The sequence below is a fragment of the Gavia stellata genome, chromosome 15, assembly GCF_030936135.1.
Source record: "Gavia stellata isolate bGavSte3 chromosome 15, bGavSte3.hap2, whole genome shotgun sequence".
Classification (NCBI taxonomy): Eukaryota; Metazoa; Chordata; class Aves; order Gaviiformes; family Gaviidae; genus Gavia; species Gavia stellata.
The window spans coordinates 12,370,083-12,394,217 of NC_082608.1; the positions used below are offsets into that span (position 1 = coordinate 12,370,083).

General features: G+C 40.3%; 1 protein-coding gene across 1 annotated transcript in view; it reads left to right on the top strand.

Annotated features, from left to right (window-relative positions):
- Positions 1 to 14,149: 14,149 nt before the first annotated feature.
- The window catches only part of CHST8 (carbohydrate sulfotransferase 8), a 140,024-nt gene continuing 130,038 nt past the window's right edge, over positions 14,150 to 24,135 (top strand). Inside the window, exon 1 of the mRNA XM_059825050.1 lies at positions 14,150 to 14,258. Within this exon, the coding sequence (XP_059681033.1) occupies positions 14,150 to 14,258 (109 nt within the window). The remainder of the gene's footprint in view (positions 14,259 to 24,135) is intronic.

The following is a 24,135-nucleotide window of genomic DNA, read 5'->3' on the forward strand; positions in this document are numbered from 1 at the left end:
AGTATCAGCCTGAACACAACTAGCACTCTTCAAGTTTCTTGCTGAAAAGAAATTGAGCGTGCAAATACTCTTTCATCATAATCACACTGGCTGTGCAGGGTAATTCATAAAAGAGCCAGAAATATATTGAAATTCAATATTGTTTTAGTCCAAATCAATATTAATAATTGTTTGCATTTTTAAAGTGCAATTTACAATTGAGAAATGTACAGAGCTCAACCCATAGTTGCTAACACATCAAATTTTCCTATTAAACTTAAAGACACAGTAATTTCACTTAAAAATGTTTCTTATAAAGCAGGAGAAGGCATTGATCTGTGAAAACAGCTATCTATTATTTATATGCACAACATTAGAACAGGTTTTAATTATAAATGAGCTAAAAGGTCAGTAACTATTTTATTTTTAAGGTCTTGATTTTAAATTTGGATAGCTTAATACAAATGTTTACGCACTGTAGGCTTAGCAATGTGTTTCAGTGGTGGGACAGCTCACAGTGGAAAGTGCAGAGAGGATTAGGCAAGGTTAATTCTCAGGAACTGGAGCAAAGGAGAGCCTCTGAGCTGCTAACATAAATGTTCCCATCTGCTTCACTGGGGAATATTGTATCTGTGAAATGCTTCTTGAAAGGACATGAAGTGAAACCATGAAGCACTAGTGGATAGCATAGGAAATGCAAATAATCAGAATTAAGCTTCAGAGGATTTTGCCAGGGCCAGAGTTGGGGCTGAGGGGACATAATCAGTTTGTAAATGGACAGAGCTGTGGTTTTGTAGGAAATTTCTGTGAAAGAGAAAGATTTAAGAAGCTGTCAAGCACCAGACCGGGTCTAAGGTGGTTTTCTAGACATGTGGACATTGATATAAAAACTGATTTTGATGGAACCAGGAGTTAAAACGTTGTCTCTATCGTCCTGGTTTGAATGAAACCATTGTCATCGGTGTGTTGATGGCAAGCTAGAGGCCTGCTTGGCTCTTTAGGAGTCCTGGCTCAGGCACACCCGGTTTCTTTATCGTGGAAATGGTGATAAAAGCAGAAAGTATTATAAACATTATAATTTCTCTATTAAGTCCTAGGAGGCCGTGGAATCTCTGTGCCTGGCTATTTCTGTGGGCAGTTGGCAAAGCATCTTTTAGCACTGGTTTAATTGCAGCTGATGTAGTGTATCCTGGGGATAACTTACACTGAAGGCAAACTGGAAAAGCTCAGGCCCTCTGGCATTGCTTTCCATGATCAGTTTGTAACCGTTAGCTGCTGCCACCTAAGTTTAATGAAAGCTTAAGGAAACCCTAGATCTGAAAGCGAAGATGTTTTATTTTTTCCTATCAAACTGCGCATGTAGGATAATAAACTCACCCAGCCCCAGGAGCTCCGGCACCAGAGCTGCAGGACTGTACCTTGTTTGGTTTCTCTAGGCAACCCCAGTGAAGTCATGGTGTACAAACCAGTATGACTGAGCAAGAAAACCATTTAGCAATGTGCTATCATCAGAAAATTATAGTCCAAAAGCAGTATTACAGTGATGTAGCCAACAAAATCCAAAGCTAAGCAGTCAGACTAACTTGAACCACATCTCTGCCAAACACTGCGCAGAAAGAAGAATTAGCTGTCCCTTAATTGCTACGAGAGCCGCAGTGCCTGGCGGGTTGCAGGTGTGGAAAAAGACCTACAGCATATTGCAGTACCCCCAGTCCTTAACTCTAGCCTTGACCTTTCGCTGGTCACCTTTTGCATTACAATAGTATTTGATTTTTTTTAACCAGGGTTCTTCAGGCTTTGTGGAATGAAGAGTGTATCAATAGTGATACTACCCTAGTAATAGTACTAGTAGGAAATACCCCCCTCAGATACACATTTTACTCCATATGGTTTTTGTATTTAAAAGACAAATACTTGATCAAGCCTTTGAAAAAAAAGTGTATAAAAATAGTAGTTCAATTTCGTCCACCACTAATGAATTCGTGATTAGTCTTTATCTGTGGCAGGAGAAAGCCAGCATCAGCTACTGCTTTCATAAGAAATGTCCCGAATAACTTCATGCAAATCACATAACTCCTCCCTGTGCAACACTGCATCTATATGTTAAAAAAAAATACAAAATCAATGCAATTACTTCTTTGCTTCAGAGAAGTAATTGCAAGGGGAAACACAAAATTGTGAGGCACAGATAATTACATTGATGTGAACCATAAAACCAAACAAACAAAAAACCAAGATAAACTTTGGTGTTTATTCTTGGTGCCAGGACAAATACTGATGCTTCTGTGTGTGCAGAATGTGTTTGAAATTTGTCTTACCAAGTCTTATTCAGGCAAGTCATCTTTGCACCTATTAAGTCTCAGCCTTCCTTTACTGCTTGTGACGTACAACACAGTGTCTACGTCAAACCCCAATTCTTTTGGTACCTTTTACAGAACCATTACATGTGAGTGACTTTGGAAAACTAACAATAATTTCTCTGAGCTTCAATCAGGTTCTTTGAATGTGAATCCCTCAATTTCATTAATGAACGCAAATATTCATGTTTGTGTTAACATCCCCTGAGCCCTCAGCCAGAACTAGATCGGTGTCAACCCACAGGAGAGACGGCACAGGCACAGGGACAAGATGATAACGCCGCCCCGAGAGCCATCCCCCAGCATTTGCATAACCCTGTGGGGTACAAGACTAAATACACCAAACAGGAGGAGATCCTGATTTTATATTATCTTTGCTGTTCAGTCATCTGAGCCTAGTTCACCAGTACCAACATGCTGCTAAGCGTCTCAACAGTACAACAGAGCATTGGTGCTGGAGGGAGGAATACCAAAATACCCTTTCTCTTCCCCAGGAGGATTCCTCTGTGTCACAAATACTTTGACAATTGTTCCATCTCCTGGAGCAGGCATCGTTATGCCTGTCTACATTACAGCAAAAAGAGGGAGGAAAGGGCACAAGTTTTGAGGCTGAGTCTACCTTCCCCTCACTGAATGCAGAAGCTGAGAAGGGATGGAGTTACAAACCGAGTCTGATGTCAAACGCATTGAGTCAATAGAGTATATCCATTCCTATAGAGTATCAATGTAACAACAGGAACTTTCCCAGTGACATTTAATGATCTCCGATATTTACAGCACACAAGTACGCCTAGCAGCTAGTTGCCTTATCTGTTCTTATTACAAATCTGACAAAAGGTGCTTAAAAATAATTGAATAACAGCAAACCAAATAGTAATATTCTCCCACTCTACCAGTATTACAGAACTGATTTTAAAGAGAGTTCATGCCTATTCAGGATTCTCATTACAGCTCAATATTGAAAATCCCCTTCTGTTTAAAAGGCTGAGTAGTTGCTCTGAAATCCACGCTTCCTCTAACTGGTCTGAAATTTGGAGTGTCTGAAATTCTGGTGCGTAGTAGCATACGGATAAGTAAGAACTAGAAGTGCATTGCACATAGGCATCCCCGTTCCTTATACGGTGACCATCATACTAGTGTCTTTGCTTCCCTATGTAAATGGGGACCTACAGTCCTTTGACAGACAACTTTGCACCTCCTTTCTCACCCAGTCTTACAGTTACTGCAACCACCACCTAATGAAACAGCCACATTTCTGAACACAGACCACATCTGTCTCCTTGGTGGCTCTGTTGGCAGCTATGCACTCCTGTCTTTCAAAGTATTGCACCCCTTGCCAAAATGCAAAACTTCCAGAAGCCAAAGAGTGCAAGGGTGAGGCAAATGCTCACCACCCTATGTAAGCAATGCTCCAGTATAATACTGATAAACATACCCTCATATGGCCTTTGAACAGGCACCATCTACCACAAATGCTCGGCTTGCTTCCCCAGGAAACTCCTGACCACGTCACAGCTCTGCCTCTTTGCAACTCCACCAGCTTCCGCATGTACTTTCCCTCACCCATCACTACACAGAACCATTTCACTGCTCTTTAAGTGATGGCGAAGTCCCCAGATATTTCTCTTCCCTAATACACACCTAGGAGATCTCTCAGCTTGCAGAAGGGCTTCTTCCCATTGGTCCCACATGGCAGATGAACCGGAGGGACTCAGCCCCTGCTTCAGACCTGCCAGCCGATCCAGATGGCAGCACGTCACAGCTACGCCTCTGCACACCCAGCCAACTAATCCTCCAGCACCCAGTGCAGCTTCCCTTTATACGCTGCAGTAACATGACAACTGAATTCAAAACAAAAATTCTATTTCATTTTGTTTAGAAATTGTACTTCACAATAAAATGCAAATATTTATTTCAGTTTCCTTTGCAATGTATCCTGGGGGAAAATTTTCAGCTGGAAAGAAAATGTAAGAGGCATTTTAGAGAAGAAAAAAAATAGCTTTCCAACTAGATCTACTTATAAAATATCTCCTTTCAATTAGCTGCTGGGTTTCAACTGTCCGAATCAAGAACAAGAGGAAATAACTTGCCTCTGACATACGGGCATAGTGTAAGTGAAAAAGTACCTTGACGAGACAGATGGTGATGTTACATTAAGGAGAAAGCATTTGTAAAATTTCAGTAAGAAACAAATTAGTCATCATGGCTAGAAGGATTAAGAGCCAGTATTAGGTGAAAACAGTCAGATGTACAATGTTAACGGAAGTCGCTCAAGTCAATAAAGGAACCCACTCCACTGCCACAGCAAAATGTTCCAGTTCGAGGTTATGAGGGCTATTTTCTTCTTCCCGAAGTAACCATAGTAGCATCACAATGAACTAGACACAGTGTGAGCCAGGAGGCTGTTTTCTGTCTGCTTTTGCAGAAATTTTGCTGTGTTTTGTTTCCTCAAGTGCAGAATTAAAACCACCCTGACTTGTGACAAAGGTTTTTGATTCCTAGCTTACAGGGACCATTTCATAGTTTTCCTGTTTTTCTTGCTTGCTTACAACTCCCAGACAAAGAATCTGCACTTCAGACACTTTTGTCTTTTAGGAAAAGGAAATAACATTCAGGAATCATGAACCTCCACACTGTGTTACATGAACCATGTTACATATGGCACAAAGTTAAGCTGTAACATTGGAGGACAGGGCCCCCACATATATATACGTAAAGCTACTCAAAATTGGTGTTATAAAAACTATTTAAAATCTCATGATGTCAAGAGGTTTGGCATGTGAATAAAACTTTTACCCAATGCCTAGGAACATATTGTTTAAGTTTATATATATATATCTCTATATATCTATATCTCTCTAAGAAGCTTATAAAATCTTTTCAGTTCTGTCATCTTTTTCTCCTTACCACAACACATCTAAAACTGCACAGAAAAATTAATTTATAAAAGCAAACTCCAATGTACATTTGCTTCATACTGACATAAAGGAGGGAACATGTTTGGGGTAATTACTTGTTTGGTACCTCTGGAAGTACAGCTTACTCCAGGTGCGTTGTATCTTCTGAAAGAAGGTGTTTTTATTCGGAATAGCCAGGAAACCTATGGAAGAGACAAATGAAGCACCTTCAGGACAACTGAAGAAGAGTATTTCAGGGATGTGCAACTACCACTGTCATACGATGGTGCAATCATCTAAAAAAACTTTTGAAAATGTGATAGTTACTTTAAATAGAAGAGAGATGGAGGCAAGTGTAGGGAGAGGGAAGCATTTCAAACCAGGCTCTAATCAGAACCAAGTGGGCAGCTGAAAAACTAGGAACCTTTCTGCTGTATTTTACAAGAGAGTTCACTGCTTTCAGCACAGTTTTCCATATGAAATATTGAAGGTGGGACAATATCCCTATAAATCCTGCTGCCAGGCAGAGCCTGGGAGGGCTGGGCTGCCTACATGTCAGATCTGCCCTGCAAATTGTATGCCTTCTGCGCAGGCGTGGAAGAAAGCTGGACAAGTTCATTACGGACAGTCACTATTTACACTGTCACTGTATAAGCTCCTGTGAGATGTTAATTTGAAACAAAGTAAAGAAAACTTTTTTTATTTCAAATGCAAACTGCTTTAGAGATTATATTTTAGCTTAGGAATAGTATTATAACCCCTCAAGGATCTTGGAGAGGTGTGTGTATTAACTTGCTAAGGACCTGCTGCAGTACTGAGGAGATTAGTAACACATGACTCCTGCTACAATTTGCACCCAGAAAGATAGGAAAGAAATCTTCTCCACTTTGAAAGGATTACTTTGGTTGTTTACTGAGTGCTGTCCCTTTTGGTCTTAAATTGTAGATGAAAGTGGAAACCAGAAGTTCCCGCTTCCTGTTGCAAGATGTAATGGAAATGAGAGGAGCAGCTTTCGCAGCTTTGCCAGGGGTTTTGGAATGGGCAAAAAGGGTCATATGTTATCACTCTGACTTCAGCCATGTCAAACAATATCATAGCTTTTTACAGTTATGCTAAAATTCAGGTTTTGGCATGTTATATGAGTTAATATGCCTTCTAGCTGTGTGCGGGTCCAAAGGACAAAACTGGTATACGTAACAGAGTAGAAGTGGACCCACTAATACCTGACAAAACAAGTTTCCACCAGAATAAGAGAAAGCCTCTAAACTCCTTTTCCCCACTCTTTGGATTCGTGCATATGTGAGCAAAAGAGGATCCTGTAATTTTCAGGATTCTCTCCATGTTGGGAAATCCCCGTTTTGCATAATTGGAGGAGATGCTGAAAGCCAAGACACATAATGACATCAATGACTGGAGAATAGAGCTGTTAAAAGGCAATAAGTTCTGCCTAATTTCCTGCAACACTGATGGTGTGCGCTTCGTGGCACATAACATAGGTGGTCAGCTCAGCGTGTTCATTCAGGTTCGCTGGGACGCAGAAGAGACTAATTAAGCTGCAGGGAGGAAGAGGTGCCAGCTCATCGGGCAGGTCAGTAGGTCTGATTCACCCAAGCACCCATTCCTGCCTCTGCAAGTGCTTCTTAGGAAAACTAAGAGCTCAGAGTAGTGCTGCATAAAATCACACAAGGCAGGTATGCTTTCTCTTCTTGAATTCAAACTGCTAAACTGGTCTGTGCATCTGGCAGTGCTGACAGGCGGGTCAGGACGTACCCATTGGAGCTACCTGGGGGCGAGGGTTCACCATCATCCTTGGTCATCAGCTGGTATTACAGATAGGTGGGAAGGCTGAGCCACCTCTCTCTGCTCAAGTATTTCTCTTCTGATTTCCAAGGATTTGTCAGAGTCAGAGGAACCTTTTATTTCACTGGTGATTTCATATAAGCATGTTTAATTCCTTTCCCCATATGAAGAAAAAATAAGAATCCAGATCTTTTCAGGAAAGAATTTTGAGGAGATTTCAGGGACAGGGCATTTTGAACAGATACAACTTAAAATTTCTTATTTCACCCTTCTTCAAAATACTTACTTTTTCTTATTACACAAAGAAGAACATAATTACATGTGAAGTTGAAATAAGCCAGACAAAATGTTTTGATTTGAAATATCAGCTGGAAACAAATTTTTCCTTTCCAAATCTCAGGGAAAATCAAAGTTTTTGTTCTATTGATACATGAGCAAGAATATAGTGACAGAAAATCCAGCACCCAAAGATGAATGTTAGGTGAATGGAAGCAGCCATGGGATTAATAATTTCCTACTTCTTTCTATACTAAAGAAGCTAGAGGATTTGGGGCATAATACTTGGGATTCATTTGCATTTCCTATTTCCAAGAAGAAGTGCTGACAGCTACAGAATAATATGACTTTTAATATCTCCACCTTTAGTACAGTGCCTGCATTTGTAAAACTGCTATAAAAAGTTAGTTTTACTGGTGAATACGAATAATGTTTACAAATCCTTTTTTCTTCTGTAAATGTCATGACAAGCCTGATCTAGAAGTCAGGGGTAAAGCAGAGAGTGGACACTTGAGTGGTGGGAAAACGTAGTGCCCTGCGTTTGAAGGCCTTTTGTCTCTGTAAGTGCTTTGAAGCAAGGAAATGCATGCTTGGCTCAGCTTCAGAGATGAGAAGCAGCTCTTGTTCACACAACTCATAGAAACACAGCTAATGTATCTAGAAGTGATCATTTCAGTAATAATAGCAAATCTTTTCCTTATATTCTTGTAGTAATAGTAGTCCCTTTTTTTTCCTGTTCGGCTAATTGCCCACTGTCACTATCCCAGTCTCTAACTATATTACACAATCTAAGTAAAATTATCTTTATAACGCATAAAGCAAGTGCTCCATTATGGCACCCTTTCAGAATGCACAAAACAAAACCCAGTAGAAGACAAAAATCCATCACAGCTCCCAGCTGCCAACAGCTCACAGTTAAACTTCCCCAGATCAGCTATGGGAGTGCTGAAATTTAACACGTAGTTTTTATTTCTATCAGGTAAAGATTGACTTATAAAAACATTTCCGTGTTTATAAACATATCTCCCTGAACTGGCAATACTACCAGTCAATGCATGCCATTAACTGGGGACAGTTTATCAAAGATAAAAGACACCACTGAGGCTGTGCCCGTGCAGTGCCACGTTTCTCCATACAGAGAGCCCGGATAGCACTGCACAGACCCACACCTCCACAAAGAGCTCCAGAGCACCATGGGGACATCCCAGTTTGCCTCCCAAGAATGGTATAACCACAGCAGCGGGAGCCCCTGCCCAAGCTAATCTCCACTGTTTAGTACCTGGTTATTCAACAGCACACAAAGCTCCTGGTGGAAACGCATCAATCCCCGCTTTCAGAAGGCAAAGATACCTGCATACTGCTGCTGTCCTTTGAATAAACAGTGGGCTTTGACTCTGCTCTGAACCAGCAGCCTGCTATCAACTAAAGGAATATCAACTAAAGCTCACACAGCATGAGAAATGAAGTTTATCGTGTACATGTGAACTAGGCATTTACATTCATTCATAGGTGATTTGTAATTGTCCAGTTTAGCAATCAGTAGATGTTTGCAAAGAACTTGGGTGTTTTGTTGACTTGCTGATGTATACGGTAATGTAAACCTGACGCTGGCATTAGCTTGCATTCCTTAATTCACTGGGAGCTGCATCAGCACCTTGCAGTGAAGCCCCAGGAAGGGAGAGTATAAAGGTGCCCTGTAATGGGCAGGTGCCTTACGGGGTCTCTAGCCCACCTTGGTCCTTCCCTTCACCTGGTTCCACATAGGAAAAGAACCTCTTCTGTCCTCATCTTGGCACAGTTCCTTTCACCGTCAGGCTAATTTAGCTGGTCTGGTCACCAACTATCTGGGGGAGTGAAAGCACACTGGCACCCAATTGCACAGAGGGTCAGGTAGCTTGGGTTCTGCAGGGTCTCTGTGAGCAGCCAACAAAGAGAAATGAGGGGCTGTAGCTATCTTGTGCCCCCTGTCCCTCCTGTTCCCAAGAGTGACCAAGCTCTTGGAAAGCACTTGTTGGTAGTGCTGTGAAAGCTGCATGCCCTGACAACATGTTTTCCCAAGACAGCCAGTCTCATATACAATACCCACCTAAAAAGAAGGTGACCTCAATTAAAGATCGACAGACCTTTTCCTGGAGGCAAGTCAGCCTACAACTTTGCTCTGCAAGGTTTTTTTTTACTTTCCGTTGAAGCATCAACATGGCTACTAATAGGGAAAGATCTAGTTCTGGATGGACCAAAGGAAATCCCCTGAGTGTCTACCCAAAAATTACATCATCCCCTTAGATTATTATCTTATCAATGCCATTCTTCACACAGACTTGTTAGCAGACAAAGGAGAGAATGTCATGTCTGCAAAACTCATGAATGAACAAACAGCCATGTGCTATTAGACACAACCCTGAGTACAGCCTGGCTGACCCATCTCAGATGAGGAATCAAACAACAGAGATGTTGGTAGAAAACTGTCTCTTTGTCTTTCTTGGGTTGATCCATTATCATAACGTCAAATTGCTCACAGTAAAAATGTTCAGCCGTTAGGCTTCCAGGTAGCAATTGCAAAAAAGCAGACCTACAAAGCACTACTTTCAGTGCCACTCTTGTCAAAAAATTTGAATAAATCTTTCCCATCATATTGGTTTGCAGTGTCTTCCACTACTGCTTGGGAGCAGGGGGGAATTAGTCATGCTTCAGTGTTTGTAAATAAAATTTTGCTATAATATTCAAAAGTTTGCCACAAAAATATTTGGATGGTTTTTACCTAAAACTGTATACCTTTTTCCTTAAAAGTCTTGTTTTAATGATGCAACAACTATTCTCCTACCCAATGCTAATACTTCCTCACCTCGCATTTCATAGGAGCACTATGGTGATTAATGAATGTCTTTGAACTGGAAAGTGCTATCTGATTGCTCATTATTGTCCGCGTACGCACATACTTCTGCTGTTTTCAAGGGCAGAGCATTCACATACCATGGTAATGGGAAAGCTCAGAAAAACATATATTGATACCCAGGAGTTTTATCCACCACAGAATTGTATAAAGGAAGAATAAATTAAAAGTTAGATGTTTCAATTCATTATTGCACGTTCTAGTGAACTGCTCTCCATCTGTTTAATAAGTTCAGGGCAGCTGAAAATGGAGTTTCGATTGGAAGCTGCTTGCAACCTTATCTCCTTGCACTCTCAGTAATACTAATAAGAATTATAAAAATATGTTATTGCCCATTGTGAGGGGCACAGTTAAAGTATATGACTGCAAATCCAAAGTGTAAGTTGAAGGCTATGGATTCATCCAAATTCTGCCCCCCAGATGCCAGGGCTCTGTATGGATCAATCCAAAGCTCCCACATACAGCATCCCTCTCTCTCACATGCCTGAGGAAGTATTGCCTGAAGAAACTGTTAGCTGATGCTCCATTAAGGTTTGTTGTAGGTTTTTTATCTCATCCATCTTTAAAATTATGTGATTTGAGTATAAACAATATTTTCAAATATTTCCTTAATGAAGGTATTTCGTTCACATTTATCAGTCAGTGCTAACTGCTTTCAGAGTTCCTCTGCTCCTGTAACTCAACGACCAGCCTGGGAGGGCTCAGGAAGCACATGCTCAGCATGTATAAAACAGCCATTCCCATTCATCGGCTTTGCTCTCCTAGGACACGTTAATTAAAGTCAAGTGATTGAAAAAATAATTACAGGAGAATAGGGAGGGAAAAAGCTTAGACCCATAATTTAAAGATCTCTGAAGTTTGTGTTTTGATGAGAGGTAATCATTTTGTTGAGAAGAAAGAGGTTCTCTTTCTTTTTCCTTCTTGGACTCCCTCTATAGTCACTGCTTGCTAAGATGTGTAATGGCAACAGGCAATAAGCAGCAGTCTTTCTTTAGAGTTATGCAAGTACATATGGCCTTTTTTTCTTTCAATATATGCTTTCATCTAGCTTTTGTGACTGTTGCATCTTGAGGTGTCCCAAAGATACTGTAATGTCTAACCTAAAAGGTTATGTGATCCTGAACACAGTTGTCCTATAGGATGTGGAATAATGTAAACATTGTAACTGTTAAAAATTGCTACTGTAGCATTTCTCTCACTAATTAAAAACTGGCTAGGGATCTTCTTTCTTGATGCTGCCTCTATTTCAAACAAAAACATTTCAACAAATCAAAACCAGGGAAAATGGTTTAGCATTTTAAGCTAATAATAATTGTTTTAGAAATCCGTATTTGCTCAAGGGTATAATTCATTCAAAAAATGACCTTAAAACTCAGCTTTAAGCAAATATAAACCCCTTGTTATTTGGGAGTGGATGTTTCTAAGCTGCTCGCTCTCAAATTATGATCATGCGTTTCTTGCCAGCTCTCTATCCCACCAGCTGCCGGGGCACTCCCAGCAGAGAAGGGCAGGGCCGCCAATGCCAGCCTTGGGGCTGGGAGACCCTTCGACTCTCTGCTGCGTAACAGACTTTCTGTATAATCTTGGCCAAGACACTCGCCCTGTAAAACTGGGGTAATAGCATCCTCTTCCCCATGGGCATGTAGAGAGTGTAAATAGGTTACAAAAGGGAAATGTTTATGTTGGGTAATCAAATACAATTCTTAGAAAGCTCTGACTGGATGGTTTTACAAAATGATGGTGTGATTTTGGTGTTGTACAGGTGGATTCGGTTCAAAGTACCCATTTATGGAAACCACTGACTATGTAGCGCAAACAAATTCTGTAGGGAACCAGACAGAAGGTGGTTCATGTTCCCTAATTGTTTGCTTATAACAGCAGTGTTTGGAACTGTCACACAGTTGCTTTGAAGGCTAATCCTCCTTCCCTAATCTGACTCCCCTAGGCCTTTAGAGTTAGTATTTGACTCTTTAAAATATATATAATAAATATATGTGCAAAAAGTCCATCCATAGCATACACACATGCACACAACAGGCACAGATGGAGCTACACAAGGACCCATAAGGATTTGGCTTTGCTAGTGCTGAAAAACTTAGTGACATGTTCTTTTAGTTTTACTTTTAAAGGGGTGAGAAAGGTTTAAAAAAAAAAAAAAAACCCCACAGCTAATGCGTGCCATAATTTTAGCAGAAAATAAAGCTGAATATGTACAGAGAGAACTTAGTGCTCTGCATTCATTTAAGATACAAGCATCCACCAATGATCCTGGGCTGGAGCTCCAGCTGCTTTACACACTGAATAAACATAGTTGCCATTGAATAACCTTATCAATCAGAGTCACAGAAATTACTTCATCAGGACTGCACAACTAGTGTTCTTCTTTGGTGCATTTTAGAAATTTAGAATACCAGTACACTGCAGAAAATTAAAAACCTGCTATGGAAACCACGAAAAGCAAACAAGTTGCTCCAACACCAAATATTGCAGACACATGGAGAACAAATCCTTAAAGACTCTTCGTGGCATAACTACTTTGAATCATCATCTTTCCACAACCCATCTTCCCTGCAAACTAGTGTTACACAGTCTTTCTGTACTTAAAACCTCCTTTGTAAACAAAGAGCACCTTCAGAAACCTTCCTTTAGACCAGGTCACATTTACAATTAGAAATATGAGAAAAGCAAAGTGATTGCCACCCCTGCGACCTGTTGCTGATCTCCAGCCTGAGCCCTTGTGTTCAGTAACTTGCTGGTAAGAAATCCGGTTACATTTTTGGGAACCAGTTCCACTGCCTGTGCTCTAATGCACCTTCCTTTGTGTTACTGAAAAACACAGAACCAGCACAGTTGTGTGGCAAAAGCATTTATTTTAATTAATAAAGCCATGTGGCACCGCTAATGGTTTTCCTCTCTAGTTCCCATTCTTCCATTTTTTCTTTTCTTAGTATCTTACCAGAACAGACTTTGGTTCCAGCGGGCCTATTCTTGGGCTTAAATTAATTTGCCTTAGGGCTGTGCTCAGCAAGGGGTTTAGAATGACACACAACGTGCCCATCTGGGACTCGGGCTGCTGCCGTTTCACTGGGACTGCACATAAGGGCAAGTGTTAGAGCAAGCAGTGAGAATCCGCAGAACCAAGCCCAGAAACTCGCTGGGAGTTCCCAGGGGAGGAGAGGCAGCCGTGCCCGTCGTTCCTGCAGAGACAGCCCGCTTGCTCCCCACGCTCTCTTTTCTCATGTTTTCTGCAAGCCAGTAAAAGGAGCTCCAAGCACTGTGACCAGTATTTCCCTTGGAAATCAATACGCCTGCAGAGCTTTTTCAATAGGCAGCATGGTGACCTGTGGTGCACTGTTCTAGTTCGACTGTTTTCATCAAGGGTGAAGCAGGCAGCTGTCAGTTGTTCATCCTTCTCCCTATGTTTGACATGCAAGGTGCAGCTCTTGTGGTCATTTCCCCCACATTATCTCACTTTATGGTTTTCATATTGTTTACCGGTGAAAAATAAAAAGTGACACATGCTTCACTTGAAGCAAGCAAACTATTAAGAGGGGTTCCTGTGCAAATTGCAGCCATGGCATGACCATTTTTCCCAAACTGTACTTTTTAATGATATTCTACATTGTCTTTTCAACAAGTTAAAAACAGTGACATATAATTAAAGACAAACTGATGGGGCAGAAATTGACTGGATGACTGCAATTAATTGTACCAAAGAAATACTAGAGAAAACAGTTATTTGGTCTAAACAAGGACTTAAATCTACTAATCTGCATTGAAAAAATAAATGCTCTGTATGTTAAGTTTTAGGGATTTGGTTTTTTACCTCTTGTAGATGTATTACACCAGACTTCCAGATGAGAAGACAAGACTATGAGTGAAGAGTGTCCTGGAGATTGCATGCAGTTCTTTTCCTGGGTCAGAACCAGATTGATCTGAGAACAATAATTATGAGGCTGACATGTATGTTCTCCTTCATCTTGCTGTTTGGAGCAGCTGGGCTCGTTGTCTTCATTCACCTGCAGGATCCAGAAGAAATAGTTCATCAGCAGACACCAGGTTAGCATTCCTATTTCTATTTGACTCACTCACTCTTGCATGTTCAACATTTTGTGCTTATACCCTTAACATGTTTTACGTATTTCACAGAGGTTGCCTCAACAAAGGTATGGAATTTTTTTTAATGAAGGCTATTTTGAAATTAATTAACAATTTCAAAGAGGAGTTTGCTTAATAAACAGTTCCAAGAACCAACTGACTGATTATGCAGGAATCTTTGCCAAGGTGTGCAGGGTCCAGCTGGACAGAGTTAATTTTCTGCTAAAGTTGAGAGCAACTTCTGCTACCAGCTACATCACTATATATTTGAAAACGAGCAATTTTGCCAAAAGTTCAGTTCCTGCAAATACATGCCTCTGAATCCCCCTTTGCCTGGATACGGTATTCAATGTGTCATGGAGATGCAAGATAAGAGATGCATAAATGAATTATGCAAGAAACATAAAATACTTTGGGATGCATTCCTTTAATGTGCTTAACTTCCATTAAACTTTTCATAACTTTCATTCATATGCGTGCCATCTTCCTGTGCTACTAACTTTAAACTGTGAAGAGCCACAAAGACTACATCAATGTGAGAACTAGAAAACTGTGGGCTGAAACATTGGCTTCCTTTTAAACGAGGGGCACGCAAGAAGTATGAAAAAGCACAAGATCTCTTGATTTACTGACAGTTGCTTTCTCTTTGACTAAGGCTGTAATGAAGGCTGGTTAGAGCCTAGACAAATGGCAGTGCAGTTACTCCAGCTGATAATAATGCCCCTATGCGCTGTGGTTTGGTCACTGTGTTTGCTCTTATATACACTGAAATTCTCCTTTGACTAAGTAAGTGCTTTATAAAAAGTCTATTTGATTGACATCTTCATTGTACAGTGACCACAACTGTGTATATTGTAAAGTATTATTAACATTTTTAAAGGAACTGAACCTTAACACAGAGACTTCTTAAATAATTATATTAAGTGCTAATTTCTGTGTCCATGTTTATTAAGTGCGTATGTCCATGTCACTAAACAATCTATACTTTAATATGTTTATAATTTAGTCCAACTGCACACCAATTTTGAAAGCAGCCACTCAGCTGAAACTATATAAATAATGAATCATCAGTGCAAAGCACAGAATTAACCAGTCCCTTCAGTGCTTTTGCAATTTATTCTTGTATACTTAGATGCAAAAGAGCTTACAGATTAAAGCTGTCGGTACTGGCCACATTCGACTGAAATTGGCCAGTAGATTGGGGGTGATGGGAAAGACATATGGACAGCAAATGCAGGCAGTACTCTAAGGCATCTAAGAATCTGTAACTTTATGTTGAAAAGTTAATTCTTTGTTCCTGAAAGAGAAGGAATTTCTAGTGGTGTCTCAAAAACAGTGCAATTTCTTCTCCATTTTTTCATTATTTGTCCCTCATCTTGACCTGTCATACCTCTGTTCTCTCTGCCACAAACCTCTTGAACACTGACTGCTGATTGTAGTACACTGTGAAGTGATTTTTGAGAGGGATATAACGGTAGAAGGGGACACCCAAGCACATTTAAATAAAACCAAATTTGAACAGAGCTCCTACCCCCAGCAGGGAAACTCACTCTGTAAGGTACTCGATTGCTGTGGGCAGGGTTCTGCATAGCTAAAAGATGAACATCCCAACGATGCTGTTACTGCCAAAGGTGTGTAATCAATTGCTCCATTCTCACATTCAATTACTATTTATGTTAACTGGAACCAGACTATACCCTTGAGTAAAAGGTGCTCAGTACAATTACTCTTATTTCTGTTTGGCTGATTTTCATGTGTGTTAAGTGCTTTCAGCTCCCAGTGGACTCAGAAACTCCTCAAATCCCCTGCTTCTGAAAGTGATACCAGTTATCACCAAAACATATTAGGAGACTTAAAGGGCACAGGAAAAAATATCCATTCATTTCATTAAAAAGACAGGTAGGCATATTTCACCACTAGACAGTCTCCTGTGAAAATCTGTCAATCACAAGCAACATTTCTGGCGGGCTGAGAGGATTCTTCCCTTCCCCTGTTCCGAGTGTTTCTCCTTAAAAGGGCCTGTTTCTAATGGAGATTGGATATTGCTGTAATTTGCTTGTCTGATTGTTCCCTCAATAGAATTGAACAAATGCATGTGACATTAAGCTACTTAGGACAACAGAGTCTGCATGGCCAAGTTTTATTGGATTAGCCTTTGCTTTTGTATTTCCCATGTAGTTACTATGTAGTAAAACGTATTTGCCAGACCCTGGAATCTCATCAGGAAGGCTGGAGAAAAGTCAGCAACGTTTATTTTCTGCTGAAAAGCAGTGTAGGAGAATTTTGCATTGTCCAAAAGGACATTTTTCATTGTTAGTCCGTTCAGTCATCTTTAATTTAAGATAGTACAACTTATAAAACAAGATTAATAAAAATACTTTGGTACTTCAGTTTATCTGTCTGTTCTGGAAATTGTTCTTGATTGTTTTAGTCCTAGCAAGCATGATGGTGAGACCTTGATGTACTACTTAAACCAGTATAAAATCCACAGTCATAAAACTTTAAGTAATGCTTACATTACTTTCACTGAGCAAAATACTCCTGACAGTAGCTGTTTGTGTTGATTTGTTACTATTCATTTATTCTTTCCCTGTGCTTCACATTGCTACCTAATTGTGATGCTGTACTGAGAAAGCAATATCAAAGTAATTTTCCACAACATTAGTTACAATTTTCTTCTGATCTTTCGAGTGAAACAATCCCATCCTGTTGGCTTCTGTGAGCATATAAACCTTGATTACATTTATCTGTTGGAAACCAATGCTTACAAAGTGTACGTGCCCGGGATAGCGGGTGTAGAGCCTTTTTTGCTGATTGACAAACATGCTGTCTGTGTAGTTTTATTTATATAATGCACATCACTCTGAGCAGATATATTTGAGACAGACAGCCATTTAGGGTGGGCAAAACAGATTTCCCAAGCCAATATATTACATTCAGTAGATATTCCTGTGGTCATTAAAGAGACAATAACTTCACCTAGGACAGTTGTTTTCTCTGCATCTATGAAGAGTGCTATTACTATGGAGAATGCAGGATAAAGCAGGGGTGTGGGCTGAGAAGTGGTATGAATGAGAGTCATACACTGTACAGAAACACAATGCTCTTCTAATAATTCTCCCTGTATAATTGTACAAAACTTGGCTTCTGCAGTAATCATGCCGTTATTCAGACACAGTAAAGGATTTGTTTTGGGTGAGTCAAGCACATTTGCGCATGGCGCACAAGAAAAATTTAATACATATATCCCCATCCTAACGCTAATGAGTCTTGAATCTATAAATCTCCTGTCTGTGATAGGATATTAAACATGCAACAACTTTACGGTAACTAAATGTGCAGCCACTCTGCTGCTCTGTTTGTCCTGGAACCACAAAAGCAGCTGGGAAGGGGCCTGTCCAGCCCTGTGGTTAGCAGGAGGCTTCTTCAGCGTAATGGCATGTGCCCTCTCTCTCAGGATTTACAGTGGAAGAGTTGATAGGGCTAACGAGCGCCTTTACAGCCTTGGCCAGGGCCACTGCAGTTTATGAGATCACTGACAGCACAGCTGACAGCACAGAAAACTTGGATTTGTGAGAGCTGCAGTCGGGCGGTACAGGAGAGAGCAACTTGGACAAACAACATCAGCAAGGGAGAGAAGAGTCTAGAGGGTGCAACCCGTCCTGACAGCTCTCAGGTGGATTTCAAATGCCTACACAAACTTCTGAGCTGCAGACCAGCCAGTCCATGGGCTAGAGGCAGGACTGGGGTCCTGAATAGCAGGTGGGCAGGTGAGGTCGTGGATAGCAGGACCACTGCTTCTGAGTCGCACCAGGGACACAGTTATCTATAGCTGTACTACAATAACTATAGCTGTACTGAAGACCATGTGCTCTAAGGACTTTAGTCAGAAGAGAGGGATATTCTAAAATGGCATCTACATTTCTAATGGGAGATTTTGCCAAATAAAAAGCAGGAGAAGTATTAATATTTCTATACACCTATATTCATGTAGCAAATTTCTCTCTATATGGTGAACAAGCCCGTGGGAAAAAAATATTGGTTTTTTGCCATATGGTTTCTGAATTCACAAACCTGTAAGAGTTTTCAGTTAGAACTTTTAAGATGAATATATGGGGACACACACTCCTCTGGGAGCTGGTAAAAGGTGGAAAATACATCTCAAAGGAAGCATGTTGTGAAAGCTCCAAAAGGGTGAAAACAGGGAGTAGAATGGAAATGGCTTTGCAGCCTGACTATATCAGAATTTGAAAGTCAACTATGACTATAACCAAGCCTGAAACTCATCTGACTGAGATTCTGCAGGGATTGCTCTCCTTACCTCATCTACCGATGAGGTACATCATCTACCAATTCCAAACATAATACTGTCATCTTTATTTTCTGCTTTACTAAGGGTGTGATAGGGAGGAGAGGGAGGAAGGAGAGATGACAGAAGGGCTGGCATGTGAATGCTGTTGCAAGCCTGATGGCACAAGGGAGCCACAGTGCAGAAATCTTACTGTATATTGCAGTAGCCTTAGAGCAAATACCAGTATTGCAGCTATACTGAAACTTTCTTAATTACTTATTCAGAGCACATACACCTTATTACTCACAAATTACAGTCCTATGCACATCTCCAAGTTCGCTGTACATTTCCATAATACTATCCTAGTGCACAATGTACCGCTTGTTTGTCATACTGGAAACTTTTTATAAATACAGTTGAAAATGAACTAGCATTGATATATAATTTCAAAAGTAATTTTCCTACAGTTTGCACCTTACTTCTCTTTATAAACTGGGAGCTGTTTAATCTGCTTCTCAACTAACAGCATCAGCAGAAATCATGAACAAAAGAATCTGGTGACTGTAGCGGAGGCGAGTGGGCTTGCCAATATGCTTTTCAAGCAGAAGCGGCATACCATTACGTGTGTAAGGGTAGCTTCCACCAACTCAAGAGTGGATGAACCTTCTGCAGTTGCATCCTCTGAGTCTTCTTTACCTGAACTTCCCCCAGAAAAGAACTTCCCTGTGTGCAGACTAGTTCCCAACGGTCTGCAGTTACTGGGACGAAAAGAAAAATATCTATTTCCTCATCTGCTGAGGCAAGGCACTTATAAGGGAAATGTGGTCTTGTAAGTATGATATTCCCTTTTCTGTTGCTTGAAGTGGTTGCATTTTAGACTGACTGCGAATGTGAACCTGGTTATTTTTTACATTGGAGAGAAGTGCTGGCAATGACTTCATCAGTCTACTGCTATAGGGGAATCAAATGCTGCCCAGATGGCAACAAAGGAAACTCTACACCACACTGCCGGTGCGATCCTGTTCAAAGGAAACGCAGTCTAGTGCTGAAAGCCATCACATATAAGCTGTTTTATAATGAGTAATATAGAGAGATTGTCTCCTACAACACTTTTTCCCTGCTTTCATGACTATGCCATATCCTTGGCAGTCTTATGAAAAATGCAGCATTTATTTATGACACGATATTGAGAGCGTGCTACTTTTTTTTTATTTTATTTTATTTTTACAGTTTCTGTTAACATGCTTTAGCAGTTAGAAAGTTAGTACTTTTTCCAGCCTAAAGCCCATTAAAGCAAGTAAAGCTCTCAAGCTACAGCATCGCAGGCCAGCATTATGGGACGAGTATTTCCTGTCAACCATCAGCAAGTGCTTCATAGGAGTTGGAGCACTTCGGTGTTAGACTGTGGAATCAGGATCCAAAGCTGTTGCAGTTTGTTCCTGTCCTGTCCTGCTGCTCTTAGATTGTGCTATATTGTGTTAAATCAGGCGATTTACCTGCTCAATGTTTCCATTTCCTATTATAAAGGAGGTTCTCTGCAGGGGATTGAAGGTAAGGACTGCAAGATCCTACAACAAAAAAGCAAGGCCAAAGCATATTAACTGTGAGATTATCACAAAATCCAGTGCATTACTGGCAGCAGTTATAATCCCACTGCAGTGGTGCACACACACATCAGATGACTGAACTCAAATCCACTGCCCGTTTATTTGATGACATAAAGTCCATGTCACCTAATCCCAAATGTATTTATCAGCATAAAACTAGACTGATGTAGGGCTAAATCAGACTTACACAGTGCAGCTTCCACTTCCACAAATTTTCCTATCCTCTCTTTTTCTGTGAGCATTTCTTCTCAGATACTGACTGGTTAAAAAAAAGGTTTGATATTTCTGTTAAAGCGTACTTTTAAAAACTGTCAGAGGTTGACACTTCTTTGTTGTGTCTGGCAAAATAAAAAGTGACCTGCCATCTCAGAGCTGCATTCGTTTATGGTGCTTGGCAACATATCACAGGCAAAACTCAGCTGCACTGTGATCTGTCAGAAGAGTCTCAGAGTGGCAGCTTTATGAAAGTATATTCCTAGGGAACAAGCCTGGATGCTTCTCAGATTCCCCTGGAAATTTGCAGAGGCATTACAGAACCGTGCAAAACTCAATCAGCAGACTTTCATTTCACCTCAAAACATTTATTCTAACTATATGGCTACATTGAATTTTTCATAGAAAATGCATCAGTACTAGAAAGCCTCCTTCCATATGTCAGCTATCATTCAGTTTGCTTGATTTTTAAAACTTGATACACATTGAGGAGCTTAGGTAAGTTTAAAATACTTTCTGGATTTTCTAAAGTTTATGCCATTTTAAACATGTCTTAAATGTTTCCGTTTCTCAAAGTTATTAACGTTCCCCTAAAAGCTTAACTAAAACTTCCTCTCTCCAGCAATATCATCCTTTTTCATTTAGTAAACATTATTTTTCCTTTCATGATTCTAGTGGAGCTTGAAATTAAAGGTTTTCTTCTCTATTATGGCCTGCTTTGTGTATCAGCATCAAAACTGCCAGTTAACTACTGCTTTAGCACCAGTCAAGAGAGCATAAAAAGCCAAATACTTGATCTTGTATAGGCCCTACACAAGAGCAACTTCTTGTGGACATCTTTATAATTTTCTCCAAATGAATAATCTATTTTTGAAAGTAAGTGACTGCTTTTGGATCTGTCACCACTTGACATATGCAAGGTGATTAACTGATTTTAATCTTATTCTGTACAGGCCCTATCTGACAAGATGCTAGCTCATAGCATCAGTGCAGAAAAGCACTTCAGTATCAACTAAGTGGCTCCAGTTAGCTCTGCTCCAATGCCTGAAGTGCTCTGCTGCCTGAGGGGCAGAATATTCTCCGTCTTGTAAAATTAAGTCCCATCTTTGTCCCTTTTTGGTCTCAGCCAGTTCAGGAGACCTATGTGGTAATTAAGGGGAAAAATGCTCCAGCCAGGCACTTCCTCCGTTGCCACTTGTGTGCATCAGGGCAATTCAGACATGCTCTTTCCCTTTTTTTCAGAATCACTATCCACTGTTCCCACCTACAGAAATGGAGTCTTTTGGGGCTTCTGATCCTGCTTTTTAGTTGGAAACCACACATTTTCTCATAAAACTCTTTGCAGGGGCTGGATGTCTGATGTTTTGCTCTTTGTAGCGCATTAGCCAAGAGATCAGTGTTTACAGACTTGGGGTCTCCCTAAACGATGAAAGAGAAACACGCTGTGCCACCAAGTATGTACCCGCATACACAAGGAGAGTTACGCGGGCTGGGAGGATATCAAGGGACATCAAGTCCCTTTATGGAGCAGTGGGAACTGAACAGCTTCAGGAGGGAAAAAAACGCCGGTTGTGAATGAAGTTCTTCATTCTTCAAGAAGGCGGCTGTGCTCCAGTGCCCTGTTCCTTCTCTGTTCTACTTAATTTACCTTTCTCCTCCCATCTGGCATAAAGATTGGCAGTGCTGAGCTTTCTGCAATGATGGCACAGATAATACTTGGGCCAAAGAAAGGTATATTTGGCTTTAGAATTATTTAAGGCTTGAATTCACAGGAGTCTTTGGATGGCCTGCACCTGCTGCAGTCCGAGTGGCTGACAGGGAAGCAGAGGAGACACGCAAATACTTATTCTTCTGGCCAGGAGGACAGAAAGCACAAGCCTAAACAGAGGAAACTGGTCATCTGCCCAGTGGCTGTTTGAGAGGGGTGGGAGGGGAGACTCCTTTTCTCAAGCTGTAGGTAATGCACAATGGCCAAGATCCTACATACCAGTTTCCAGCTTGTTGCATTTTTTTTCTTGGTTTGTTTGACTTGACTTTATTTGTTAATAAAGTTCTGCACAGCTTAATGCCCGTAAGTCAAACCACAGGAGAAATTATAGACAGCAATCACCGCCACTCTTTGTGAACTGAATGCAGCTTTAATTGGGTTCTCCTAATTGTGCATGCAGCTGCTAGGAAAAACATGATGATGCTTATCTCATACAAGAAAACAAATTCCTCTCACTGCTCCATTGTAAACAAATGAAAAAGCATGTATTCAAATAGTCACAAAAGTAAACGTATACACCTGCAGGTAGATACCATGAATTTTATGCCATAGCAAAGCAATTCAGTACTCATTGAGACTTTAATGCAGTTCATTGTAACTGTTTAAAACTCATCCTAAAGACTTTGGTGAGAACTTAAGCGGGGCTGGGATACCATTCACATGCCCAAAACACATTGGCACCTCAGCGACCAAGTTCACTTAGATACTGTGAACAGCCAAGATTAATAGTGGAAACCAGTCAACTGATTTTTTACAAGCTGTTAAATTGAAACCTGCCCCTCCATTCATTTAGCTCAAGAGATGTTATTACCCTGTAAACAGGAGGCAACCTGCAGTCACTACCTAATTAAAATTCCAATTATTCTGCATTTATGGGCTGCTCGTTCTCATGCTATTGAAGGGAATTAAGTTACTCAAAAATGTACAAAGTCAGGTATTGTTTAACACCTATATATTGATGATGTGTTCAGTGCTGCATGTTAAACCAGCCATGTCATTGCCTGTTCCGGTAGCATATTTCACCAATACCTGCAGAATGCTTCTTGCGATGATTTATATTTTGTAGGAGAAAAAAAGAACAGACTTTAGCAAACCATTGTAACAACACTGTTAGGAAAGAAGAGCATGCAAATGGGAGAGAAACAGAAAAAAAATATGTGTGCAGCACACAAAGAAAAATGGTAGGAAAGGAGGTCTGCGAAACAAAAGTTGAGATAACTTCCTTTTCTGTTCTTCACATTTGAAATTATTTAATGAAAGGAGCTTTGGGGTTTTTTTGTAGAAAAACATCCAGAGAGACTAGTTCTGCTAGATACTTTAAACAATTTTTAAAATTAAAAAATATTATTAAAACCAAAATGTTTAATTAAATTAGAATGTAACGGAAAATTTACTGCAGTTTCATAATTCATATTAATAGAAAATGGGCCCAGAATCAGTATGACTGAAGTTCCCAGGGGTGCTAAAATGGAGACAAGGGAAGTAGTAAGGCAAATTAATATTTACTACAGTTAATTTACAGTAGTTAATGAACTTAGAAAAAACACCTTAAATTTTTAAAAGCACTAAATATTCCTAATAAACAATAATGATCTAATTATATTATACTTCCATATACAAATCTTTGCGACATAACACGTTCTTAACGTCTACACATTTGCACACCGTATTTTTCCTCTTGCTTGTTTCCAGAGATCAAATTATATATTCAGTATATTCTGATTGTTCTCTGCCTTTTCCTCTAAAGGCACTGGCTTCACTTCTTAATTGAGACCCAGTGGAGATAAGTTCACCACAACATAATTTAATGAACTATGGAAGAGTTACCTTTTACTGCATGAAGTATCAAGCTTCATGACAGAGAAAGAGTATCTCCTAGGTGATGTTTCAGTAGACAATAATTAACTAAGGCATCTCTTAAAATAATACCACCCATACAAAAATGCAGCCCTTTCCCCC